The sequence below is a fragment of the Microchirus variegatus genome (assembly GCF_963457635.1).
Source record: "Microchirus variegatus genome assembly, chromosome: 14".
NCBI classification, from domain to species: domain Eukaryota; kingdom Metazoa; phylum Chordata; class Actinopteri; order Pleuronectiformes; family Soleidae; genus Microchirus; species Microchirus variegatus.
Window position 1 is genome coordinate 4,202,991 of NC_139815.1, and position 25,569 is coordinate 4,228,559.

The following is a 25,569-nucleotide window of genomic DNA, read 5'->3' on the forward strand; positions in this document are numbered from 1 at the left end:
AGCAGATGAGCCTGGGCCCCTCCAGTCATGCCTTGCATTAATTAAATATCAATTGGCCCTGCTTCCGTACCTCATTTCATGCCACATTCACACCTTGTCTGGTCTCGTCGGGAGGAAAAGTTAAAATGGAAGTTGTGGCCTCGCCGCATCATATACACAACTCGCAGCACTGTTCCACTCAAGCGTCACATCCATAACAATATGAGTCTTGACAGGGATTTTCTATGGGGAGCAGACAAGGGCATTTTTTTTTTTTTTTTCAGAATTGGAATGAAATCAGTGCAGAGGACAATTTTCTCCAGGAGGGGAGGAGAAAATGGAGCAAAAATGATTGCGGATGATTACTTGTTTGGAGTCTCAAATTGGGGGTGAAATGAAAAACTGCACGATACCTAAGCGAAATAATCTTGCATGTAACATATTCTGTCGCTGTAGTGGGAGAATAATCCGACAGGTAATTCAAACCAAGCTGTTTTGCACTGGTGTATATAGTGATGATAATGAGCTTGTTGTCTTAAATTGTTTTTGATGTTTTGGCAGCTGTAATGTTGCCTCACTATGGAATTAGATTTGTTAGACTGTTTGACCTTTTAAAAAGTACATAAAATCGATGTAATCATTCAAAAACATTTATTCGGATGTCAATTGGGAAAGCTGTTGCTCCAAAATTCAGTAGCCAATCAGCAGGCAGCTTCCCAAGGCCCGCCGGCAGACAAAAAAAACATGGCACAAAGAACAAATCAGGGAGCGGAAAGAACAAGTGTATTTTCAAACAATAATATACAATATTTTTTAATGATTACATGTTTATTTTGTTTGCTTCGTGAACATTTTTTGAAAATATTGACACAAATCTAATTACATACCTCACTAACTTTTTTTTCCTTCCCAACTTAGCCTCTCGTTTCCTAAACGTGTAGATGTTATGATTAAAATCCACACACGTCTTCATGCCAGGATTAGTACTGCAATACTACAACTAATTGCAGGATCCTCAAATGCCTCAGTTCTGATTTGACACCGGTATTTACAGACCTCCACACTCTCTGTTGATGTGTTTCTGTAACACCTCCCTGTCTTTAGTACAGCAGCAGTACATTGATTTATAAGGAACTTCATAATTTGAAATGTTGTGCATTAGGAACAAGAGAGAAGATTAATTTAGTCCCTCGTTAATACCAAATGAAACGGCAACAACATAATAATAATAAAGATAATGATAAAACGATCTTTATTGACGGAGCACTTATCAGAACAATTAAGTGCAGATATAAAAGTCCCTGACAGAATGTAGAAACAAATCCAATAAAAAGACAACATTTAATAAGACAAACAAATTAAAATCAACCATAAAGTTGAAATTGAAAAGACAATTAAGTGAAACGGTTGCGAGAAACCAGGCAGTTGAAATCAGGATAGACTTTGGGATAAAAGTAAGTATTCTATAGTAATCTTCTCAAATATGATCTGCGTTTCAGATTTTCCGATCTGTGTGTGCGTGGGCAGTGTTTTTGAATAAACTCTTCATGTGAGCTCATCCGGGAGATTAGTGGGGAAATGCCATTTCACAACGCTGACATTTAGAATATTGAGATTATGCGTTAAATTTCAAAAAGTATGACCTCGAAAAGGTCTCTACGCTTTCCACATACGCGTTTGTCAGCCTCGTGGCGTCGAGCGCGGTCTTCACTTCTGTAAACATGACACATCGACGCACTCGCTGTTGACGTTGTGCTTGAGCTGAGATGTAAGCAGCTCGTCTATCCCTGGATTAGAGCGTATCATCGGGGGGGTTCAGGAGTTGCTACTCACTTCAACACAACACTTAATAAAAAAAAAAAAAGTGTCAGCGTCGGCTCCGCTCACCTTTGATGATGTCTCAGAGATTCCCCTAATCCTCGGAGCCAAGGGTGGAGGGCACTCTGTCCCAGCTGAGCGTATGAGGCCACTTCACACGATCACAGAGTTAATCAACCGCAGAGAAATCCCTTACTGAACCAGAGGGATAGGGTTGGACTGGAGTCTTCACACACACACACACACACACACCTGAGTCCAGGGAAACAATGAACTAAGAGTTAAACCACTTTTTTCAGGTGTAAACCAGTGTTGTTTTTGACAACCATTTTAGATTTAGTCTTAGTCTTAGTCTTTTGGACGAAAATGCTTATTAGTTTTAGTCACATTTTAGTCACTTCTATATGTGATAGTTTTAGTCGAGTTTTAGTCGACGAAAACTCAAAAAGGATTTAGTCTAGTTTTAGTCGAAAAAAGAAGTATAGTCTTTTAACAAATGTATTTAGGTCAATAAGTATTGGAGATTGTTGTTGGGCAGTGTCGCACAGAAGTTGTGAAAATAGCAGCAGATCTATAAGTTCAACACACTGTGAGCTTGCAGATTGGCTATTATTACACACAAAGAGATCACCACACTGTCACTGAATGTAAACATGGCTAAACGTGCTGCTAAAGAAACACACACACATAATGAATTGACGTTAGCGTAACAAAAGCTAACTTTAGCCACTACTACTAACAACTGTGTCCAGTTATTGTCCCTAAATAATCCATCTGGTTGTTGTTTGCTAACACGTTAGCATAAAGATCGCTAGCTTAAAATGCTAACGACTCCACTTACATAAGTGTCGGGTTAGAAGAAGTACAGCCGCAGTTCAGTCCCTCTGTGGGATTCCTTATCCATCCTCATTCAACGGTGAACACACACACACACACACACACACACACACACACACACACACTGCAGAAGCAGTAGCGGGGTACGTGCATATTAAGTAGCCATGTGCTTTCTCCATGACCGTCAGGTGATTGGCCGAAAAAATGAAATGTCATGCGTTTTAAACGTCTGACAGACCGCCCACTGACATTTTCGTCCATTCTCGTCTCGTCAACGAAAACTCACACACGTCTCGTCATGTTTTCGTCATCAAAGAGTCATGTTTATCTCGTCACCGTAAAAAGATTTCGTCATCGTCATCGTTGACGAAAACAACACTGGTGTAAACCAGTGTATATGGGTATCTAGTACCTGATCCAGGTATTATATAGTATAATAAAAATCTCTCTCTGATCAAACACCAACTACTGCATTCAAATGTTACCATTGACTTTCAAAGTCCACTCTTGCTTCCCTGATACACCCTCTTGTCTACACGGCTCGCAGCTTCGGTTTTCTAATGTCTTATTTATGGCTAGGGACGGAGTGGGGCCAGAAAAGTCCCAGGGTCAAAACCCAGCTGTGGTGAGAGTTGGGGATATCTGACTATTATGGTATCTGACTCCAGATGTCCAAGAAAGGCATATTTTTTGTCCATCTGTTCAACCCTGCGTGGCTTAGATTTGTTAACACTGCCATTTAAAAATGACAATTGTGAAAAAATTATGATAAAACAGTGCATATGTATGTAACGTTAACTGTCATTTTTACCAGAGTTTCTCTGTGATTTTAGTCCAGTCCGAACGTTCCATGTCAGTAATCATTACCGGATGATGTCAGCGACTTTTACCTTGGGTAAAAAGCTAAAAAGGTCCAAAAAAATGGACCACTAGTAGATTAGGCGAAAATATGAAATATGACTATGATGCAACTCAGCGTAATCACCGTAATTACACAACGGTTTGTACTATCGGGAAAATTCCAATGGTCTCCAAAAGCTGAGAAGTTGCACGTCACAGCCAATGTGTGGTTATTACGGTAATCTCACTCGTGTTGTTGCAGGAAACTGGCGAATCAGCTTCTTTGTGGTATTTCTTCATTTTAAACTTAATTTTACAGTTAAAACACTTTTCTAACATGCAGTGTATTGCTAGATATTGAACTTTATTCTGGAATTTTAAGAAGATGAGTTGTTCAACAATACAATGAAAACAAAAAATGTTTTACAGGACCATGAATAAAATTCACATAGTTATATTTTTTTGTCTTAACCGCAATGAAGTATAAAGGTCAAGGAAAAGATTCTTCGACTTATTCAAAGTGGATCTTCAGGAATTCAGGCAGACATGGACGCCAGACATTCATTCATAGCACAATGGAAGACAGCGGTGAAGTAATACTGGGTATTTAAAATGCATTTCTTGCTTTTCTTTTTCATTTATATAGTGGAATACATAAATCCCATGAAATTATCCGATATACTCAAAGCCATGTATTTAACAATCTGTAGTGAAATACAAAAAAAAAGAATCAACATCACTTTGACACACACATTTTTTTTCTATACAGAAATGTTCTCACATTGTTTTATGTTCTTTAAGTGCAGCGAGTTGCTCTTAGCGTGGAGTTCTAATAAAGACGCCGAGTCACATAATGAACCCGCAGCCTCCACACTCCATTCACCGCCGCCTCAGAGAGTCTTATACTGAAATACAATGACCCTGTACTTCGTGCACGTATTCAGTCAGTGATCAAGAGTCCACAGGCTTATGCTAATGCCCAAGTTGTCATTCACATACGATAAGACGAGAAGTGCAAATCAAGTAAACACTTATTTGCATTCAAAGCTGTAGGATTTGCATATAATTGCAATAAAAGCAGCTTGAATTCTTTATTTACTTCATTAAAAATAAACACAACCCTTTTTTAGTAACATACACGTATATTTTTAAATTCGACCATGAACTATCTTGTGTGTACTGGATGATATCACGCCCCCCCCCAAAAAAGTAATTGCAGAGACCTTCCAGCAGCAATTAATTAAATGCATGGCTGCCTTGTAATCCATTTTTTCCGTAATTAATTCAAATTTGAAGTTGCTTTAACACTATACACATAGTTGTCATGACTTAATTAAGTGAATACTGCGCATCATTTAAAATTGTATTGTCTGTGTTAATCAGATTAAATGTAATCCCCTAGCATACCGATGACCCCTGTCAGGTCATATGCACCACATGTACCATATAAAGCTGATATGTTCTCAAACTTTTACCCCAAAAAAACAGAAGTTGACAATCTTAAAGTAGGCCAGGAATGGAGACCAGGTTGTGTTAAAGTTTTCCACTTTTTTCACGGAAGCTTTATTTTATTTGTATTTTTTTTTAGTTCGTCTATAGCCCGAGGCAAACCAATAAGCCTCTGACTGGGTGGTTATTGGAAGGTAAACAAGTGAGATTACTTTTAAAAATATTTAGTGGTCATGGTGTTCTCAGCTCCTCTGGCAGCCTTATTCCAAAGCTGAGGACCGTGAACACTAATTGCTGCCTCCACAGTAAAGAAATCATAATATCATGGCTTGACTTCACATACTATACTTCACATATCTAAAAATGTTCTCCCCGTGTGTGCATGGGCTTTCTCTGGGTTCAGTCCAAAAACATGCAATATGGGGATTATGTCAATTGGACACTCTAAATTGTGTGAGTGAGGGTGAACGGTTGTCTCTATATATGTCCCTGTGATGGACTGGCGAACTGGCCAGGGTGTGACCCCGCCTGTCACCCTATGTCAGCTGAGATTACGCCCCCCCCCCCGCAACCCTCATGTGGAGGGTAAATCGGTAGAAGATGGATGAATGGAAGTGCTTATTGTCATACGGTTTGTGACTGAAGGGTTGGGCCGTTCAAATCCCTGCCACGTCAAGGGCTGGGGTAACCCAATCCCCACCATTGATCATTGTTAATCGGACGATTGACCCCAGCCACAGGGCGGCCACATCCAGTGTGCCGGTTCCAAGCCTGCATGGATAAGTGTGAGGTTTGCATCGGTAAAAAAAAAATCAAATGTGCTAATCATACACTGTGACAACAGTTTATATAGCACTATATAGCACAAAACAAAAACTTTTTTCCATGACTGACTGGGAAATGTTTACATGAGACTCTAAAGTAACGGTAAACTTTAAAAACACACATAGAGAGGCACACATATGCAGTACACAGGTATGCTGGTTATTTTTAGTGCTGCTCTTTTAGTTTAATAAACAGACTGCCCCAGTTCAACTGTAGGCGTGCTAATGGCGCTATAGGAGCTAATGGAGCTAATGGAGCTAACTGGTAAATGGTGACTGTACTTCGGTGCCACGGCACGGAAAACTGCATTATTTTAGAGACTCGTTTTAACTCGTTACGGTATTCTCAGCCGGTCAAATGTCGTCCTCGTCGACTTTCTCCGTGTCAGCAGATTAGGTTCACAAGGCAAGGGAGAGGGCGAGCTACCGTGGCCGTAGCAGACGAAGCGGAGAGAGTGAAGGCGGGAGTAAAGTAAAGCGACGATTGATTTGTTCTCTCGCGTTTGTCCTTACAGGCTCCGGTAGAAACATGGCGTCGTGGCAATGCAGTAGTGGCCCGGCCATGTTATTTTACATGACTTTTTGAAACACTACGAAAATGTAACAACAACTATTATACAGCGACTAGACAATGCAGGAGCACATAATATGTATAAAAAAGTGGATTTTGGGTTATATAAACCCATAAATACACAGTGTCCCTTTAAGTAAAATAAGTAAAGTAATGAAATATTTCAAAGAATAAAAAACAATGGGCACGACAGACTAATACAAAATAATACATCAATTGCATTTTAAGTTTATTCAAACGAACGCTGTCGTTTTGTCACCGCCTCAGTCTGAAGCTGCTTGAGATCTTCGTCATCGCTGAAGCGAGTCGTGATCACTGACCTAATCAGTCGTAAGCAGTTGCACAGCTGGTGTGTGATGAAGTTTTGGCCCAAGCTTTTTTTTGTGTGTGTGATTTCCGGGGGAATAATGTTCAGAGCTGCCTCTGTTTATCCAAAGGTTAATGGAAGGTTAATAAGAAGAAGAGGAGTGAACAAAACAAACTTAAAAACCTTACTAGGCAAAGTGTGTTTTCTGAAAAAAAAGTTGTGCTAATTAGCAGTAGAACATATTTAATTTTACAGATGGCGTGAGCTGATTACTCACACTTTGGGATAAATCTGGATGGAGGTGTTTCATTTAAACCTATTGCACTAATTGTGTGCAACGTGACATACAGTAGTAAAGTCCTCCTTTATAATTAGCTATTTTCTGACTGCGATCACGCGCGCTTTGCTGTTTGCACGACGCAAACTGTGTCCACCACCTTCCAATTGGTTGCTGGTGCAGCTAACATCACACTGAGCTCAGCATCTATAAAACTGTGTGGCTGGAACAAAGTGCAGTACCTCCCTCTGATTCTCATTCACAGTGAACGATCCATGCAAACACAGCCAGATGGGGGAAACGATATAACCCCCAGCCCCCACCCTCTCCAAAAAAAAAAGTGCTTCCACATCATCATCTTCATCATGTGAAGCTGTTCTGGGACATTTGATTGATGTTTTGCCTGAATCATTACAGAAAAGGCTTCTCAATATACATGAATAATACAGTTTTTAGTCAAGTGCTTTGTTTTCAAATCATAACAACATGGCACTATGGACTAGACCTGTTACTTTTTCCCCAAAAAATAAGTCCAAACTACTTTATGATGACCCGTAATTTGTTTGAATTTGTTTGAATAGCCGTGAGAGTTAGAGCAGTTAGAATTTTCATCACTCTATCAACTATTTTAATCATTATGACTTCATTAAAAGTGCTCAAAATACAACATTCAGTACAGTATGAATAAAAGTAGGAATAATAATAATAAAAATCAGTGACAACAGGAGGAAGCTCTAACATCTGTTCTAATTTAAGAACATAGTATCGATAGTCAAGACAAAACACCAATTAAAGTGCTGCTACAGTGTTCAAGTGCTCACAACATACAACATTCAGTAAAACGGAATAAACCCCCCCCCCCCCCCAATGGGAAATCACTGACAACAGGAGGAAGCTCTAACGTCGGTTCCTTGGTCTAAGAAGTTTGAGAACCGCTGGTCTAGGGGAATAGAACTCCAGACGCCATGTGACTCAGTGACTTTGTTTACACCGCCATGTTGGCAGGAAAAGCTTCCGTGCCAGCTTCATGCTGTCAAGAGTTCACTGTGCATTTTAAATCCACGCAGATTGAGCAATACATCACAGAACCTGACAGATTGAAAATATGTGACCGTTATCATGCACCGTGGTGCTTTTCAAGTATGGAAACGGGCGATAAATAAACTGGCTGTACCACTGTCATCCGTCAAGCCTGTATTTCACATGTTTTTCGTAGTCTCTCATGACAGGACTATGGCATTTTATGACTTCATAGAATACATTTATTCTATGATGTTCCTTTAAATGGCAGGTAATGTAAAATAATAACAGCGTCTTTGACATAATGTAGATATGTTGTGCTGTTGCTGGACTTGGAGGTAGAAGGTCACTGGGAAAAGAGTTTTTCAGGGGCTTTAATACAACAATTAATAGACATACTGTATATTTGTCAACATGTGAAATAGCTGAATGACCTTGTCCTGTTTATGTGCTGCCAGAGGTGTTTAGTTTGCTGTTGCATGAAGTTGACTTCACAAGCGTGAACTCAGAGGCTGCTGCTGCTAAAGAAAAGGAAAAAGGGAGGTTCTGAGGTTCACAGAGACCTTTATCAGCATGCGTCGTTTTGATCAGCCCTGCATGCTGCCTTTGTTTCCCTCCGTTAAAAAAGGAACCGTGCATAAAAAATTCAGCACATCGCTTCCTTTTGTTAACACACACTGTGAGTCCATGTGATTGAATATTAACTGGACTGTTTGGAGCTTGTTTCTTCTATCCACAGGTATGGGCTGTTTTTCTTTTAGCAAATGAAAAAAATAATCTCAAATTTGCATCTCAATGCTTTTTTTTTTTTTTTTTAATATTCTTATTAGATTTACATACGGCAGCAAACACTGGCAGTAAACAAATCCAACCCTAGACCTGAAGTTGTTTGCAAAGGTGTGCACACGAGGCTTTATGTGGACATACGAGGTCGCCAACTCTGCATATGCTCCTCTCTTAGCTGAATAATAGAAAAACAAGGATGATATGTACTGTGGCTGTATGTGTGGGTGTGTGAGTGGCATTTGAGATGATTACAGAGAGCTGCATTTCTTGGTCTGCTTTTTGAAGGTCTCGTCTCATCTCCACTCCAAGACCATAACCGTGGCTGAGTCTTTCAACTGGAAGGTCGAGGGCTCAATTATGGGTGTAACAGGCCGTAGTTTACCCCCAATCCAGAATAAACCCGGGATTAAAGCGACATATGCTAGTATACACCCCCGGTATAGTATGGCCTTGGCCGCTTTGATCCCAGAGTAAAAAAATAGCCTAGGCCAGAGGTTTTGATGGTATTTACACAATCATTAACCCATTTGGTAACACTTTAGATTCGGGAACACATATTCACCATTAACTAGGTGCTTAATAACACATAAGTAGCATACTAGCACTTTATTAGTAATCATTAAGCAACTATTAACACCTTATTCTCCATAACCTTATTCTACCTCTATTTTATTTAGCCCTTTATTATTAAAGGGCTAGTATGCTACTTATATGCATGTTAGTAAGCACCTAGTAAATGGTGAATATGTGTTCCCGTATCTAAAGTGTTCCTCAATATTTTATTGGGGTTTCAGCTGTGCCATGTAAATCAAGTGAGAAAGTTAACTCATTTAAATCTTGAAATAAGGCCACAACCCTGAACCCTAAGTTGTGGTAAGTTGTGACAAGTCAGAGAAGAAGAAACTTCATTTCAAAATAAAAATACAAGGCAACAATCCGCCACATCAATATCACCCTGAGAATGACACTTATGAAACTTACTGTACTCTAGCTTGGGCCAAACTATAACCGGGTTTATTCTGGGCACTGGCTCTGCTAGTCTACATGCCCAATCTGTCCCTGGGTACTTAACCCTGCTGTGCTGGCACTGTGTGAATTGCATAGGTATGTTGTGAAGTGGCACTTTTCGAATAAAATGGAATAGAATGAGTAAGAAAGATGTGTGAGTGGACAAAGTGCTGCACAAAGACACGTATGTGAATGGGTGAAGGGCAAAAACGACTGCAGTGTAAAGCCGCTGTGAGTGGACATTAAGACGAGTAAAGCGCCATATAAATACAGATTTCACCGATAAACCATTTCCGTGACAGAAAACCGGTTTGCCCTCAAATACGACCAATAAAACAACATAGGCAGGTAGGATGTACATGTATATGTGCAGTGACCACATTATGAAGTGACGGCATTTTGTGGCCGGGTCCACGTCTCACTCGTATGAAAATATCTAAAGCAGCAAGCAGACGTGACACTTTTTTTGTTTTCTTTTTTTCTCCACGCACATGTTAAAAAAAAAAAAAAGCTAACACGACGGATAAAGGTTGTGGTTCTCAACTGTGGCACGTGTTCCACCAGTGGTACGCCATCTTCTCATCTGGCGGTACTTGGAGGAAAATCCAAAATACTCTTTCACTGTATTATACTTTTTGAGCAAATGATCTTATTGGAAATAAATCTGCCTCCTGTGAAAAGTCTGTAGCTGACTTTTTTTTTTTTTTTTTTTTACACTGCTGCATATTTTCGTTGGAGATTATGGTGTTCTACTTTGAGAGCTTAATGTTTTCTCTGGTTGTACCTGGTATAAAAAAGTTTGAGAACCACAGCGATAAGGGACTCTTCTTTTAAAAAACACACCTCAGGCTTCTTCCGCACATTTTTTGGACCCTGCATTTTGGAACGGCCCCATAAATAACATCAGCTTATGTGAAATATTTGGGGTTTTATGTAACGTAATGCTTCAAATTCCAGTGTGGTTTGCTATTTCAGTGCAACTGCTGTTTGTTAACGGCTGACCAATAATATGCAGTTTTTGTGGCCGCTCGTAATGTGATGTCCTCCTTTAGTGATTCTACAATATCAACCTCGGTCCATGGGTGACCTTGGCAGAACTCTGTGGAGTTAAGTCTAATCTGTTTCATATATATAATTAGTGCCGGGCACGTTAATGGCGCCAATGTTAACGCATGACGCGTTTCCATGACGACTGACAGGAAAAAGACGTGCATGACGTCATGTTTACATGACTCCCGATTGTTAAAAATGTGTCTCTACAGTAACACAGTTTTTGTGCCGCGGCACTGGAGTCCAGGCATCGTTTTCCAGTTAGCTCTGTTAGCTCGTTTAGCTCCTTTAGCGTTGTTTCCACGCCTACAGTGGAACTGGAGCGGTCTGTTTATTAAAACGAAAAAGAGCAGCACTACGAATAACCAGCGTACCTGTGTACTGCGTATGTGTGCGTCATTTTAACATCGTAAACAGGACGTCACGCACGTCTTTTTCCGGTCTGTCATCATGGAAATGCATCATGGGTTAACGTTGACGCTGTTAACATTACCGGCTACACATAAAATGCATTTTAATGTTTTAATTATGATGTTGGGATTATTACAACAGCTTCAAATTGCAGTTATTGTCACATTATATACTAAGACTATTACTACAATATGACACATATTCTTCTTCCTGTATTTATTGTATTTACAGCTCGTCTTTTTCAGTTCTGTGCATCCTTTTCGACTCATTAATCATCTTGTCAGTCCCCCACCCTAAGCCTTGGTTAGGCAGCAAACAGCTCTGTTCAAACAGCGGCCTGCTAAGCAAAGGTGTACACACACCCACAGACACACACACACACACACACACACAGAGCGGATGTGGAGCGTTTTTGAGTTTTCCAGGCTGATTTGTATTCTGCCTTTGTGTGTGAAACCCGAGAGTGAGTGACTGGCGGTCAGAGCCCGGTATTGACTGCTCTGAGGATGTAATAGCGGCCGGGGTGATGGGATCCAGGACATGAACACTCTCACTGTGGCATGTGCAGCAGAGCCGTACAGGATATAAGCAAGGCACTCAATCACCACCACGCTGGGCTCCATGCAGAGATGCAGCCGCCTCTGTGTGTTTTTTTTGTTTTTTTTGGAATAATGCCCCCTGCCTTAAATTAGTTTCCATTGATCCGGGTTTTCGCTGTAATTGCACAAACAGGATGGATTCTGGTTTTATTGGGGGTCAGAGCAGACATTTGAAATACTAATGCTTTAAGTACAGGGGGTAAATTAAATCAGACAAAAGGCTGGTTGACCCGATTCAAGGTGATTGGACTATTAAGCTGTTGTCAGCCGGTGTTTATATCGTGAGAGCAAACGCGGGTCTCTGTTTAAGTTACAAAAAAAACTACTATAGCTACTATAGCGGTAATAATCCATGCTCATAGAATAGAATAGAATAGAATATCTCTAATTGTCATTGCAAAGCACGAACAAAATTGAGGTAGACCCCTCACATCAGTGCAAAATGTACAAGAGACAACAAACAACAGGCACAGTATAAATTAAATAAGATAAAAAAAACTCTATATAAAAAGAAAACAATAGATATTTTAAAGATATATGTTTTTTTTTTTTAAAAGACAGTATATTATGTGATTATTATACTACTGTTACTTGCATAATGTGATGTTGCTTGGGGGCCATTTCAGGCCCAGTGTAGCTGCGTCTTTCAGGGAGGAAATAATAAACTAGCCAACACATGTTATATTGCACCAAGATACAGTAAGAAATATGGATACTTGCACGTTGTATCCCTCCGTTCCCTTAAATTGTACAGACATTAACACTTACAATTAAAACCGTTTTAATTGCACTGTGTGGCTGTGGCAGGGTTATTGTTATTTATTTTATTTGTTTCACAAGGATATTAAATGAGGGCAGCACAGAAGGAAACTCAAACAGGGAACTCTGAATCATTGTTTGTTCATTTAATGTTATTATTTTTATTATTATCTGCCACGATCAGTGCAGCAGCAACTGTAGTTATCTTTGTTTTATTTGTTTTGCCAACAGTCACGTGGTGTGTTTTCATTTAAAACAGTACGTTTGTGTTTGCCAGCCACTCTAATTTCTTTTTTTTGGTGTATACTTCATCATAAGTGATATTTTTCTCACTCTCTGACATCTGTTGAATTCACTCTTTGTCTAAATACTATTGGAATCACTGTGTTTAAACCATGTAATGATGATCATAGCGAAAATATATACATAATATGTGTAGTCAGACTCAAGTAATGTAATGTCGACATTTACAAAGGCAAAATGCCTATATTCAGTTTATTTATATATATTATAAAATGATATTTGACATAAATTGTAATATGTCAGTCCAGTTGTTCTCCAACTTTTTTTTTTAAATACTAAATACCACAAGCAAATATTGAGCTTAAGATGGAGCAAGATATAATTTGACTCTTATTGTTATAATGATTTAATTTATCATTATTTGTTTCATTTTCTACGCACACCGGTCAAAATTCCTCACCTCCACTTTGTTCACATAGGATTTCTCATTTTCCTCCATGAAACACCAGAGGAAGCTCGCGTACCACTGGTGGTTCATGTCCTCCAGTTTGAGAACCATGATATTAGTCCAATAAAAAGGGAAACACTAAAGTATGAAAAAATAAGGGCAAATAGAGATGGAACTCTCTCTCTTTTAGCGACAAATCTGTCCCATTTCTTCAGATGTCGCTTGGATTTCTTCTCCAAACAACCTCAAAGGCGACACTGCACCCTTTAAAGATACGTGTAAATATGCAAACCCTGGGTAATAATTTCAGTTGCGGCGTTTTAGATGATGCACACTTGTTTTTGGCATCTTAACATTTTTTTTTTGTTTTTCTCTAGAACAAATGAAGGAAAAAAAGAGAAAGGCAGATAAAAAAGAAATGAGCGTTCATAGTGAATCAGTCATCATAAACGTGGCTTTTCATCAAACGCTGCAATTGCCCAGATGACGTAAATGAGTGAAATTGTGCAAAGTGATGTGTTTGTTGCGGATAAAGAGTCGTTTTATTATGTTTTCTCTGAGCATCTGAATGTAATTGGGTGGGGATGCCGTCTCCAGCGCAGAGCTATATTCAATTGTTTTCTTTGAGAATGGGAGCGCTCAGCCTTCTCTTTCCCAGACGTCTCAGGTGGTTTCTCTTCATTTAGCTTCTCTCCTCACTTGCTCTTCATTATGTGTAAACAAAACAATTCTGGCACAGAAATATGCACGTTTTTTTTTTTTTTTGTATTTTCTTTACCGCTACCCGGCTCGCCATGCATTTAATGTCACGCACAGATTAAATTACACACACAGAGTAGTTGCTGTGCACGCTATACAAACATAAGTCTGTATGTATAATTTTACCCGCACTATTCCACACACACATTTATTAACTTCTAAAAAAAGTCATAAAGTAGAAGGACTCTGATGACCCCAAGAAAAAAGGCGGAGTGGTGGAAGAAAACAGGAAAACAGTAGTTGGAAATGCTGACTCGGCATTCTCGAAAAAAGCCATTAGAACAGAGGTCTCAAACTCAAGGCTTGAGGGTCATGCGGCCCTGCAATCAATTTCATGTGGCCCACCACTTTAGATCAAGTTATAATGATGTTATTTCTATATTCATTTAGTTTTTTGAATATCTTAATTTAGCATCAAAGAAACATTTTTATTGTTAACTACATGGGTTCACATCAACACACACACTTTTATTTTGAAATTTTGCGAAAAACCACCACTCTTGAACAATTGCTTCTTCCCAAAAAGTTCAATTTTTTTTTTCCACTTGTCCAGCCTACAGGCCAGACTACATACTTATTATCCCCCAGATCATTTGAGTTTGAGAGCCCTGCATTAGAGGATCATTTGACAGATTTTGACCATTCCGACAATTATGGCCACCTCCAGATTTTAGGCTGGTTTGAACAGATCTTCTGGCCAAACTATCCTGTCGTGTGAGGGATTAACAGATGAGATTTTAATCAGTCTTTCTGATTTCAAAATCGTAAGTATTAAACATGTTTGATATTTACAACTGAACAGCGCTTGGTGGCGGGGGTGTGTGAACAGAACCACGCAATAACCAATGAGAGTGAGTTGATCGGGAAACAGATGTTGCATACTTTTGTTTACAACAGTGACTTGTGCCGTGACTTCATCCACAGTTTTTTTGTGTTTCTCGGCACAAGACATCGCACACACAACAGCTTCCGCCTCCATGTCTGTTTATATTCTGAAGTCACGTTAAATCACACGAGTTTCTGTGAGAAACTTCGCAAATCTCCTCCCTGAAGTAATTTGCTTAAACGTTAAGTGTGTGGTCCATCAAGTCAGATTTGAAATAGATATAATAGATGATAGATGTGAAGATAGGACAACAATATCGACTCATTTTTCTACCTTGAAGGCGAAAATTGTGACTCACCGGTTAGCTTAGCCGTTAGCTCCAACTGAGTGAGGCAGAGGAACAGAGTTCTGCCTAACGTGACTTATATTAAGAGTCATTCTCTTCAAGAAGAAACAGGTGGAGTCGGTATTTAGCGATGATGATGAGCTGGTGCTCAGGTGTTTAATGTAATAAAAAGAAATACACGAGTACAGAGCAACGCTAAGGGAAAGGAGATCGCTCGATTGGTTCAGGAGCTCAAACTTCAAAGTGCCTGATTTTACGGTATAGGGAGCGAGGTAGGGACTGCAGCATCTTTTACTTTGACAGAGATATTTTCCAATTTGTGTGAAAGGACACGAGTTTCAGAAATATAAAGTTGATATTGTGGAGTTGGTGTCTGTGTGTGAGCTGTGAACAGTGGAAGATTCAGACGAGGATGCGATTGTCAAAATATAAGTGGCAACCCATTTGAGAGTCGACCTTGATTTTTAGCGATGTCACTTTACCAAAACAACAAAAAACACAGTGGAAAAACAAGTAGAAATGTGTCGCCTCAAGGAGAGAGTGATCAGAAATCTGTTTGCAGTTAAACAACAGCACAATCAAAAGTGAAAAAATACCAACAAAATCCAGGTCCAGGCCAAGGTGTTATTAGCGTCCTCTATCATTATCAACATTTGTAATTGATTACATGTTTCACTTTAATTATATTTTACCCCATCCTCGCGCTCTCTTCCCTATTTATTGTATTATTATTATTTTGTATGTCTAAAGGTATCATTTTCTTTTGCAAAAACAGCAATTCCAACAAATGGAATCTTCTCGTTTTCTGTATTTTGAGCCCAATAACTTTTTTTTTTGTCATTTGCCTAAGTACACAGACACAATGACATGTCTCGATTAATGGAGGACTTATTTGGTCTGTAAAATGCCTAAAAAAACCAAACCTGAAAATGATGATGGTCTCGAATCTCTTGTTTTGTCCACAAACCAAAATGATTACATTTTAATGAATTCTTTGTTACATGGAGCATAGAATCTAGAAAATATCAACTCAAATGAAGAATCCATCATCAAAGTATTTGACAGATCGATTGTTTTTGAATTTTGATATTTAAAGGGGACATATTATGCAAAATTGACTTTTTAAAAAATGTTAATACTTATATTTGGGACTCTGGAGGCCCTCTGAGTCGGCAAAGTGTGAAAAAAAGATGACTCACTTGTGGTTTTGTGGTCCACCTCGGTCTAAATACAGGAGATAAAACACGCAATGCTGACTTCCGCACATTGTGCAAATTCCTGGAATTGTTGTCTTGCCGAGCTCCGCTTTGTCCCTTAAAAACGCAGGCAACAGTATCCGGAAGAGCGGAAGTCTGTGAAGTGTTCTCTTCTTGGCTGCACAGTGCAGCACAGAGTTCTACACAAACTTCCAGTCTCAGAGGATTTACTTGTGCAGTGGATACATTTTATATATGACGGCAATGTGTCGGCAAGAGTCGGCACATGATGGCTTTTCCAAATGCTAACTGCTGTTAGCTGCCGGAGCCTCAGTGATGGTGACGTAGTTGCCTGCGTCTCATTTGCATTTAAAGAGACAGACACTCAAAACCGAGTGTTCTGCACAGGGCAAGGTATTTTGACCAAAGCGTGTTCATTAGGACACCAGGGAACTAGGTTAACTTGGAGAAATAGGGTAAAATATGGGTCCTTTAAATGTTATGCACTTCAACTAGCACCTACAAATAACAGTTTGTGATTTCTCCTGCAGCCTGGAGTAGACGCTTCACCACAGTTTACCGCATTGATCTCTGTGTTATGTGACAGTGTTATTACACTGCCCTGCTGCCAGATATAAAGCTGAGGACTCAACCTGTGAGGATCGTATTCTTTTCACTATGCCGTGAAGACTTCAGAACGAAAGCCAGAGAATCAATTTTCTATTTTTTTTTTTTTTTTATTTACTAAACACTTAAAGTATAAAGTTTGATTGTAGCAGGACAAGTAAAGAACCAGGAACCCGAGTGATCTGAGGAGATTTATGAGTCATTTTAATCTAAATGTCACTAATGTGAGGGTTGACGGCGTTGGTTTGAAGCAAGTGTTTATCCTCACTGTTCTCAGTGTGTGTGCGTCTTCACTTCCCTGAAATGAGTTTCTCTCACTAAACAATCGGAATCTTCACTCCAGATGCAGTCAACACATTCACACTCTTATCTTTTTCCTTTTAAAAAAAAATTACTTTGACAGTTTGTTGCGAAAACTTGTGATTATATATATATATAGAGTACATGTACACATATACTCACACTGACTTGTTTTTCCTGTAAGAGTTGTAACAAGTGCAGCTCTTATCTGCATATTCTCATCAAGTTGCTTCACAGCTGCAGTGCATCATTGTTGTTGTTGCTGTTGATGTTAATATTAATATTCTGTCTCTGTTTGGTCTTTTCCATTCTGTCTTTTTATCTGAAAACAGGCATTGTCAGGCAAAACTATCAGACCTGACTGAGTGTTTGTGTGTATACAGAGCATTAATTGTTATTATTATTGTTTCCATTTGTATGGCCTGTTCTTGCACATTGAGATAATTATTATTATTATTTTTTTTTTTTTTAAATATGTTATACTGTTCAAATTTCAAATTTAACACGATTGTGTACAACTACAGTTTTTTTTTTCTCAGATATTGGAATTTATACTGGAAAAAATGGGCAAAAAGCACTTTCTGGCCCCTTTTATGGTTAAACTAATCCCAAAAAAAGAGTCCAGACAGACATTTGAGATGTTTTTTTAAGGTGTTAAAGGGTTAAGATGAGATAAGATTTAAAAAAAAAAACGTTTTCAGACTCAAACTGGAACTATCTGAACCATCTAAACTTGATAGAACAGGACACTTTTCATGAAAGAAACCTCTCCAAAGTAACGATGCTGCAAACGGAAGATAATAAAGTTTTAACGAACGTCTGTTGTTGACTCAAACCTCTGTTCTGTTGAAACACATGGCTTGAATGTGTGGACTCTGGAGCTGCAGAGCTCTTAAAAACTGACCCTCTCATCATCGCACAGAAGGCCCTTTTTTTTCGATCATTGCGGTGGTTATGTGTTTTTTCCAGGTGCAGTTAGTGGGCTATTGATCAACGCTGGTGCGAGTCCTCAGGAATCAGCTCGTATTGATTTTACTTCAGTTGTAAGCCTCTCTTTCTGACCTATGTCTCTCTTCAGACCAAACACCTTTTTCAAACATCCCGGCAGCTTCTGCCGAGTGTTTACGAAAACAAGTCTTCACAGCAGCAGAGCTACACCTCAGCAGTGTGTTCATCTCCCCCAAAAGAGACTCTTTCTAAAGACTATATTTAGACTTTTCAGCTATTTTCAAGCTGTGGCTGCCAAAGAAAGACCTTTTTCTTTCTTCTTGTTTCTTATGTTTTTTTTTTTCTCTGATTCCGTTTTTGTTGTGCACGGATGAATAAAACACCATGATTTCTGAGATTAAAGTTAGAATTCTGAGATGAAAGAAAAAGTCAGACTTCTGAGATTAAAGTCTGAAAAGTCAGAATTCTGAGATTAAAATCTGAATTCTGAGATTAATGTGACATTAAAGTCTTGAAGTCAGAATTCTGAGATTAAAATCTGAATTCTGAGATTAATGTGACATTAAAGTCTTGAAGTCAGAATTCTGAGATTAAAGTCTTAAAATCAGAATCTGAGATTATTTTTAAAGTCAGAATTCTGAGATAAAAATGTAGAATTCTGGGATTAAATTCAGATTAAAGTCAGAATTCTGAGATTAAAGTCAGAATTCTGAGATTAAAGTCAGATTAAAGTCAGAATTCTGAGATTAAAGTCAGATTAAAGTCAGAATTCTGAGATTAAAATCTGAAAATCAGAATTGTGAGATTAAAGTCAGATTAAAGTCAGAATTCTGAGATTAAAAACTGAAAATCAGAATTCTGAGATTATAATCTTTAAATCAGAATTCTGTGATTAAAGTCAAAATTCTGAGATTAAAATCTTAAAATCAGAATTCTGAGATTAAAGTCTTAAAATCAGAATTCTGAGATTAAAATCTTAAAATCAGAATTCTGAGATTAAAGTCAGAATTCTGAGATTAAAATCTTAAAGTCAGAATTCTGAGATTAAAATCTTAAAATCAGAATTCTGAGATTAAAATCTTAAAATCAGAATCTGAGATTATTTTTAAAGTCAGAATTCTGAGATAAAAATGTAGAATTCTGGAATTAAATTCAGATTTAAGTCAAAATTCTGAGATTAAAATCTTAAAATCAGAATTCTGAGATTAAAGTCCCTAATCATTTTCCGTAGTTGTGGAACTGGAAGCAACACATCTTTCTTTTCAAGTCTGATCATTTTAAACCATTTTAATCTAAAGATATTCTCAGTCTCGTCTGGTTGTAGCTTCTCCTCCGGTCAAATGTTTGTGCGACTGAAAAATGACCACCACCACTGGCTGCTCTTGATCTCAACTATCAAACTATCTTTTTAAATACAGCACTTTGTGCAGCCGATCATCCATTCATCCATTCATCCCTACACCCACAGGTCTGGTTATATTTCATATATCTGTGTTTTTATAGCTTTGTTTGGTCAAAGCTTCTGTCCTTGACTTTCTTTTATTTCTTTTACAGCTTAGAGATGAGCTGCTTAGCTTCATTCACCCGTGTGGAAAAAAAAATAATTATTCAACAAGATTCTTTCTGTCTACAGGTTATTTTGTCAGAGAAACTGATTGATTTGTCGGTATTTGATGCGTCATCTTGTGATTTATTAGATTACGTCACATTTTTAACAATGCCCCAAAAAGGGGGGAATTATATCATCGCAACAACAGTTTACTTTTGTGGATTCGGCTATGGTTGGAAATAAATTATGGGCTATTTCTGCTGCTCTATAAAATGTGGAATTGAAGTGCACAGAGTCCAAATGGCCCCTGCAGTTGGTCTTATTTTTCCTCTGCTAGTAAGATAAAGTTTGATAACACCGACTTTATATACTCTGAAAAGGTCTGGGTTATAGTAATGCTGCCCATGACAGACTTATGACCCTGGGGTCTGAGTGAGAAATGAGAAAGTCCTGGAGCAGTGGGTCTATTGGGCTCCTCTCTTCTCTACTCTTCCCCGTAGAGATGAAGTCAGGATGGAGTGCAAGGTTTCCTGAGGTAACATCAGTCGAGCCGAAGAGCGACGCTGTATTTCACTCAGGGAGAGACAGTGAAATTCCCGCCTCAACACTCGAGGCCTCTGAAGAGTTGTAAACAGAAAGATGGATGTTGGCAGCTGGTTTGGTGCAGTTGTCTGAGGTGATAACTGTTCCTGTTAAAGTGTAATCTTAAAAAAGAAAGAAAGAAAAGTGTTGACAAACTGGCTTTGGAGTTAAGTTCTCGGTGGTTTGCAGTACTTTGCACATTCATTCGTAAAGGCAGGATGCAGATTGTCAAAAAAAAAAAGCAAGAAGAAGCGAAGAAAAAAAAGTGAATGAAATAATGTATTATCTTAATAATAACTGTAAATTAATTGGCCAAAAAAAGCATTAATTGCATTAATGTTTTATTTATGTATTTATTTATAAATAATTTTTTAAAGGTGTGGAATAAAAGCTAATAGTGGACAAACATTCTGAGATTAAAGTAACAATTATGAGATTAAAGCAAAAAAAAAAGAGAGATTAAAGTCAGAATTATGAGATTAAAGAAAAGGTTAGATTTCTGAGATTAAAGAAAAATCTGAATTCTGAGATTAAATTTCAAATTCTTAGATTAAAGTAAAAATTATGAGGAAAATAAAAGAGAAATCTGAGATTAAAGTCAGAATGTTCCCTCTTAAATCTGACTTTAATCTCAGAATTCTGCAGACAAAATCAGAATTCTGAGATTAGAGAAACACACACACACACACTGTATATCACAAAAATCAAATACTTTATATCAAGTTTTATATTGTCATTGCCATATATGTTTCTATTCCTCAGAAATGTGTTAAAATCAGTGAAATAAAAATATTGAAATTGATTTAAAGAGCATGTTTTGGTTCACACTGATCAGCCACAGCTGGACCTCTCACTCTCTGTCTATCGTCTGCTAATATGCTTGTTATTTTTTCTATATCTATACAACTAAATATATATTTTAAACATATAAAAGTCAGTTCCTCTGTTTACTCATTAGTAAATCATGTCTCCAGACTACGAGCTCTTATTGATATTTCAGTGGTGTTTCAGTGACCACGCTCCTGCATTCAGCTTTAACGTCTCAGCCCAAACACTTCACATAAATAGAGATTGTTGATTCACGGGAGAGAGAAGAGCTCAAGACGCTCTCTGCTGCAACGCGGGGGGAGAGAGCGGGAGTGATGGAGGCTGAAGGTGCTCTTCGGTTGCATCAGCTCACTATAAATAGGGAGGTGGAAAATTAACAGACTCCCTTAATGGTTTCGTGGGTGTGTGAATGTACTGAAAGACGTCTGAGGCCGAGGAAAAACAAAGAGCTACAGGAGCCGGGCAAACGGGGTTAGAGGGGAAACTTATTATAAGCTTATTTCAGTTATATTTCAAAATAAAAGTGTTTGTTTTGAAGTGGAACAATTCATAGTTGAATTCTTGATGCAAAATTAATAGAAAACATGTGTTTGTTACAAGCTGCAGTCTCACCATTAGATGTCACTAATGTGTACTTACTGGACCTGAAAAAGTTACATTCCCAATGTAACCCTTTAACACCTTAGCCTTTAAAATGTCTTATTTTAACCATAAAAGGGCCAGAATTAATGTCCTGTGAGTTATGCTTTTGTCCATTTTTCCTGAGTAACTTTCAATATCTGGCCGCTATTTACAATTTACTGCATGTTAAAGTACTGTGTTACACTTTAAAATGAAGAAAAACACATTTATGAAATGTATAAAACATATATAAAGTAACATTTGGTTGAGTTTTTGTGTCAGTGTCCAAAAAAATTTAAAACTATGTACAGGCATTTTTTTTGCAACTCTCCTCTCTGGTGACAAAGACACTGATTCACAGGCTTCCTGCAACAGGGCGCGTAAAGTTACCATAATAACCACACGTTTTGCTTTGACGTGCAACTTCTAAGCTAATTTAAGTTAATGCAAAGTTAAATAAAATAAAGCTCCTACACACAGTATACACAGTATCGTTACAGTTCATGCCCCACGTTTGTAGATCTGCGTCTTCCGCAGCTCAGAGCCACAGATGGCAGAGTGATCATTTTCTGGGAGAGGAAAAACAAACAAACAAACCCTGCCTTCTCCTTATGTTTTTTTTTTTTCTTTCATGATGTTCCACTGATAACAAGCCTCCTCCTGACTGATATGTTGATTTTTTTTTTTTCTTCCCCCCTCCTCTGCAGTGAGCCCAGATGTGACCGGTGATCAAAAACATCATCATCATTATCATCATCATCCACCTGTCGAGGACGCAGACGTGGAGGGCAGATCCCGGGGTCCTGGACTGACGGGAGCCATCTGGGCCCTGGTGTTGCCTTGTTTACATATGCTCCTGGCCTTGTAACAGCTGCCTTTACTGCAGCATGGAAACTTTCAAGACTTGATTTCAAGCTTATTTATCCACAAAATGAAAAAGGGGCCAGTGCAGGTAATATGCTCCAGTATGTAATGGAGGCACCACTTCCACACACGCATATACACACATATACACACACATACAGAGAGAGCGCAGAATGAAGTGGGAGTGAAATCATCATGTGGAAACCACAGGACTCTGGGGCTTCTGTAGCCCACACACACGCTTCAGCTTTGCAAAACAGCAACTTATATTTTTTCATCGGTTATCTGTCATTCACTCACAGCCTACGGTGGAAACATCTGCTCCAATTCCAATGATCTCTAGTCACATAATGTTGCTATTAGGAGTCCTTCCTTTATTACAAACATGTCATTTTTAGGGGAAAATTGCTTCGGATTGTCATTTTAACAGTGTCAAAAATAAGTTTTTTGGATTTGTGTGTTTTTTTGGGGGGCGCTTTCCAGCAGGAAACTGGAATTCAAGACATGTAGCTACCATGCTGCTTAGGGTCAATTTTGATTTGGATATTTCACCTGCAAAATTGACCGGTAACGCTGCTGCTGACGGACACGGTGAAAAGGAGAGGGCAGGCGGGTGCAGGTGAGCAAATTCATACCCCGTCTATTTCTTCTTTTAGAAATAGATTAGTTTCCTCAGGAGTCTATTATCATCTTTCAAACTCAATTCATCTCCGCCCTCACACGGGTTCGGGGTGGGTGCTGATCGCTCCTGAAGCCAGTGGCGAGGAAGAAGCCATTTGCTTCTGCAGTACCTGCGACTCGCCTGCTTACTGTGGAGAGAGAGAGGGAGGGGAAAAAAAAGAAAAGGAAAGGAAAGGAAAATGATCTGTTTCACATTATTGTGAGAAGTACATCTGCTCAATGGCTGAGACTGAGAAAAGTGCTCAGTGGCACTGAGGTTTGGTTCCGGCTCATATAGGCTGGAGAAATATTTGTTAGAAATTCCTATATAGATATTTTTTCCCATCATTCCTATACAGAGCTAAAGAGTCTATGCAACAGAAATAACAAGGGGAACATTAAAGCTGCTACTGTAAATAGCTTAAATTAACTAATGACGCGTCTCCACCGGCTCAACTCGTCTCGGCGCGGCATGGTACATTTGCGTTTCCACTGGCGGCCACTGATTGGTCAAAGCCGAACAATGCCGACTTATCAATCCTAAGTAAAACTTGGCTTAATCTCCAACAATTAGCAAGGAAATGTATAAAATCTCAATATTTAACAAAGGAATCTGGTGTATTTAAGTTAGCGACAGCACGGTCATGGAGAAAGTACTGAACAAATTATCAAATTTAATTAACTGATTCTAATGATTCAGTTACATTGAAAACAACTGCTTTACGAGTAAACCATTCACCCGTTTGTCACGGCAGTTTCATGCAGCGGTGCAGCGATGACTCCACCGACCTTGAGTAGGTACTATTTTGTCGTGGAAACCCAACCTAAACCGTGCCGTGCCGAGGCGAGCTGGGACCATAGGCGGAAAAGGGGCTTGAGACATTCCATAGTGGCGAAACTAACCCTTTTATTTCTGTATCTCATATTATAGTGTAATGGCATTAAATAGGTAATAATGTAAGTAATGTATGATGTTTGCTATTATTTTTACAATTTTTTGCTCAATCTACAAACTGCATTTTCATCTTCACCTTCAAAGCTATAATCTACTCGGGTTTCACGAAACATTATCATGGAAATATTTGTCATTAGTCACCATCACCGCGTACGCACACCGAAATAAAGCAGATTAGACTTTTATCATTGGTGTATTGCTATTTAAGTATCTGCGTTTTTCTTTCAGCTCAAAAATCCATCACTTTCTTCTGTTCTTTCATTATCATTTTATAATCAACTGTGTGGAGCCACAGCTGCAGCTGCTCCCCCCCCCCCTTCACCCCACCCCCAAACCAATTATACCATAAGGCTGTGCCATCAAAGTTACAGATATTGTCAGTTAAAGCAACTGTGCGTTAATGAAAGAATCGTGTCGAGCCTCTAACTAGACGACAGGCAGCGCAGCAGCAGCAGCAGCAGCAGGTCGCGTACGAGACAAGGCTGCCTCGAGGCAGAACATGAACGCCGGGGTCACGCCGCCGCAGCTTCATCTGTACTTAAAGGAGTGGCTGTGATTGGATTGTCTCTTGTGAATATTAGAGCTACAGTACTGTACATGGTGTAAAACCGACGCAGCAGCAGGAGGAGGAGGAGGAGGAGGGAAGACAGACGCTGATGTCCACCGTCAATAAAGCGGCTCCCACATCCAGAAAGAGTGTCATCCTGCAATCTTAACTCCCACTGCTTGGATGTGTTAAATCGAATGTTTCCCAAACTTTTTTTTTTTATCCTGAACCAAATCACACTCTCCTGACATGAGCTAACTTGTGTATGTAGTGGCCTTATTTGTGACACCTAATGTCATTTTTACATAAGATGCTTGTTAAATGACTTAATTTTATGCATAAAACATATGTACATAAATACTTAAACGGTTGGAAAAATTCAGCCAATTTGTTTTCGGGGACCTAAAAACTTGTCAGAAATGTTATGGGAAGAGAAATGTTGTGAAAAGATCCAATCGGAAGAAAAGAATAATAATAAGAAGACATCCAGTCCGACTAATTTGAGGTACAGAGGTTAGTTTGATCTACCTGGATGACAACACGGAGGAGGACACACGAGGAAAGTAGCAGAAATGACGGCGTTAAGAAGAAAGAAAAGAAACAACATGTGGTTGGATGTTGCGTACAACGATAAGGAAGAGAAAACTCAAAGGAGAAAAAACACACCTGGAGAGACATTTGGAGGGGAGTCATCCAGAAACCAATGTTAAGTTTTGGTAAAGACACACAGCAACA

General features: G+C 38.9%; 1 protein-coding gene across 1 annotated transcript in view; it reads left to right on the forward strand.

The window, feature by feature from the left end:
• The window catches only part of gpc5a (glypican 5a), a gene marked incomplete at both ends in the record, with an annotated part of 180,721 nt that extends 158,045 nt beyond the window's left edge, over nucleotides 1-22,676 (forward strand). Inside the window, one exon of the mRNA XM_083900499.1 lies at nucleotides 22,516-22,676. Coding sequence (XP_083756625.1) covers nucleotides 22,516-22,676 — 161 coding nt within the window. The remainder of the gene's footprint in view (nucleotides 1-22,515) is intronic.
• Nucleotides 22,677-25,569: the final 2,893 nt, after the last annotated feature.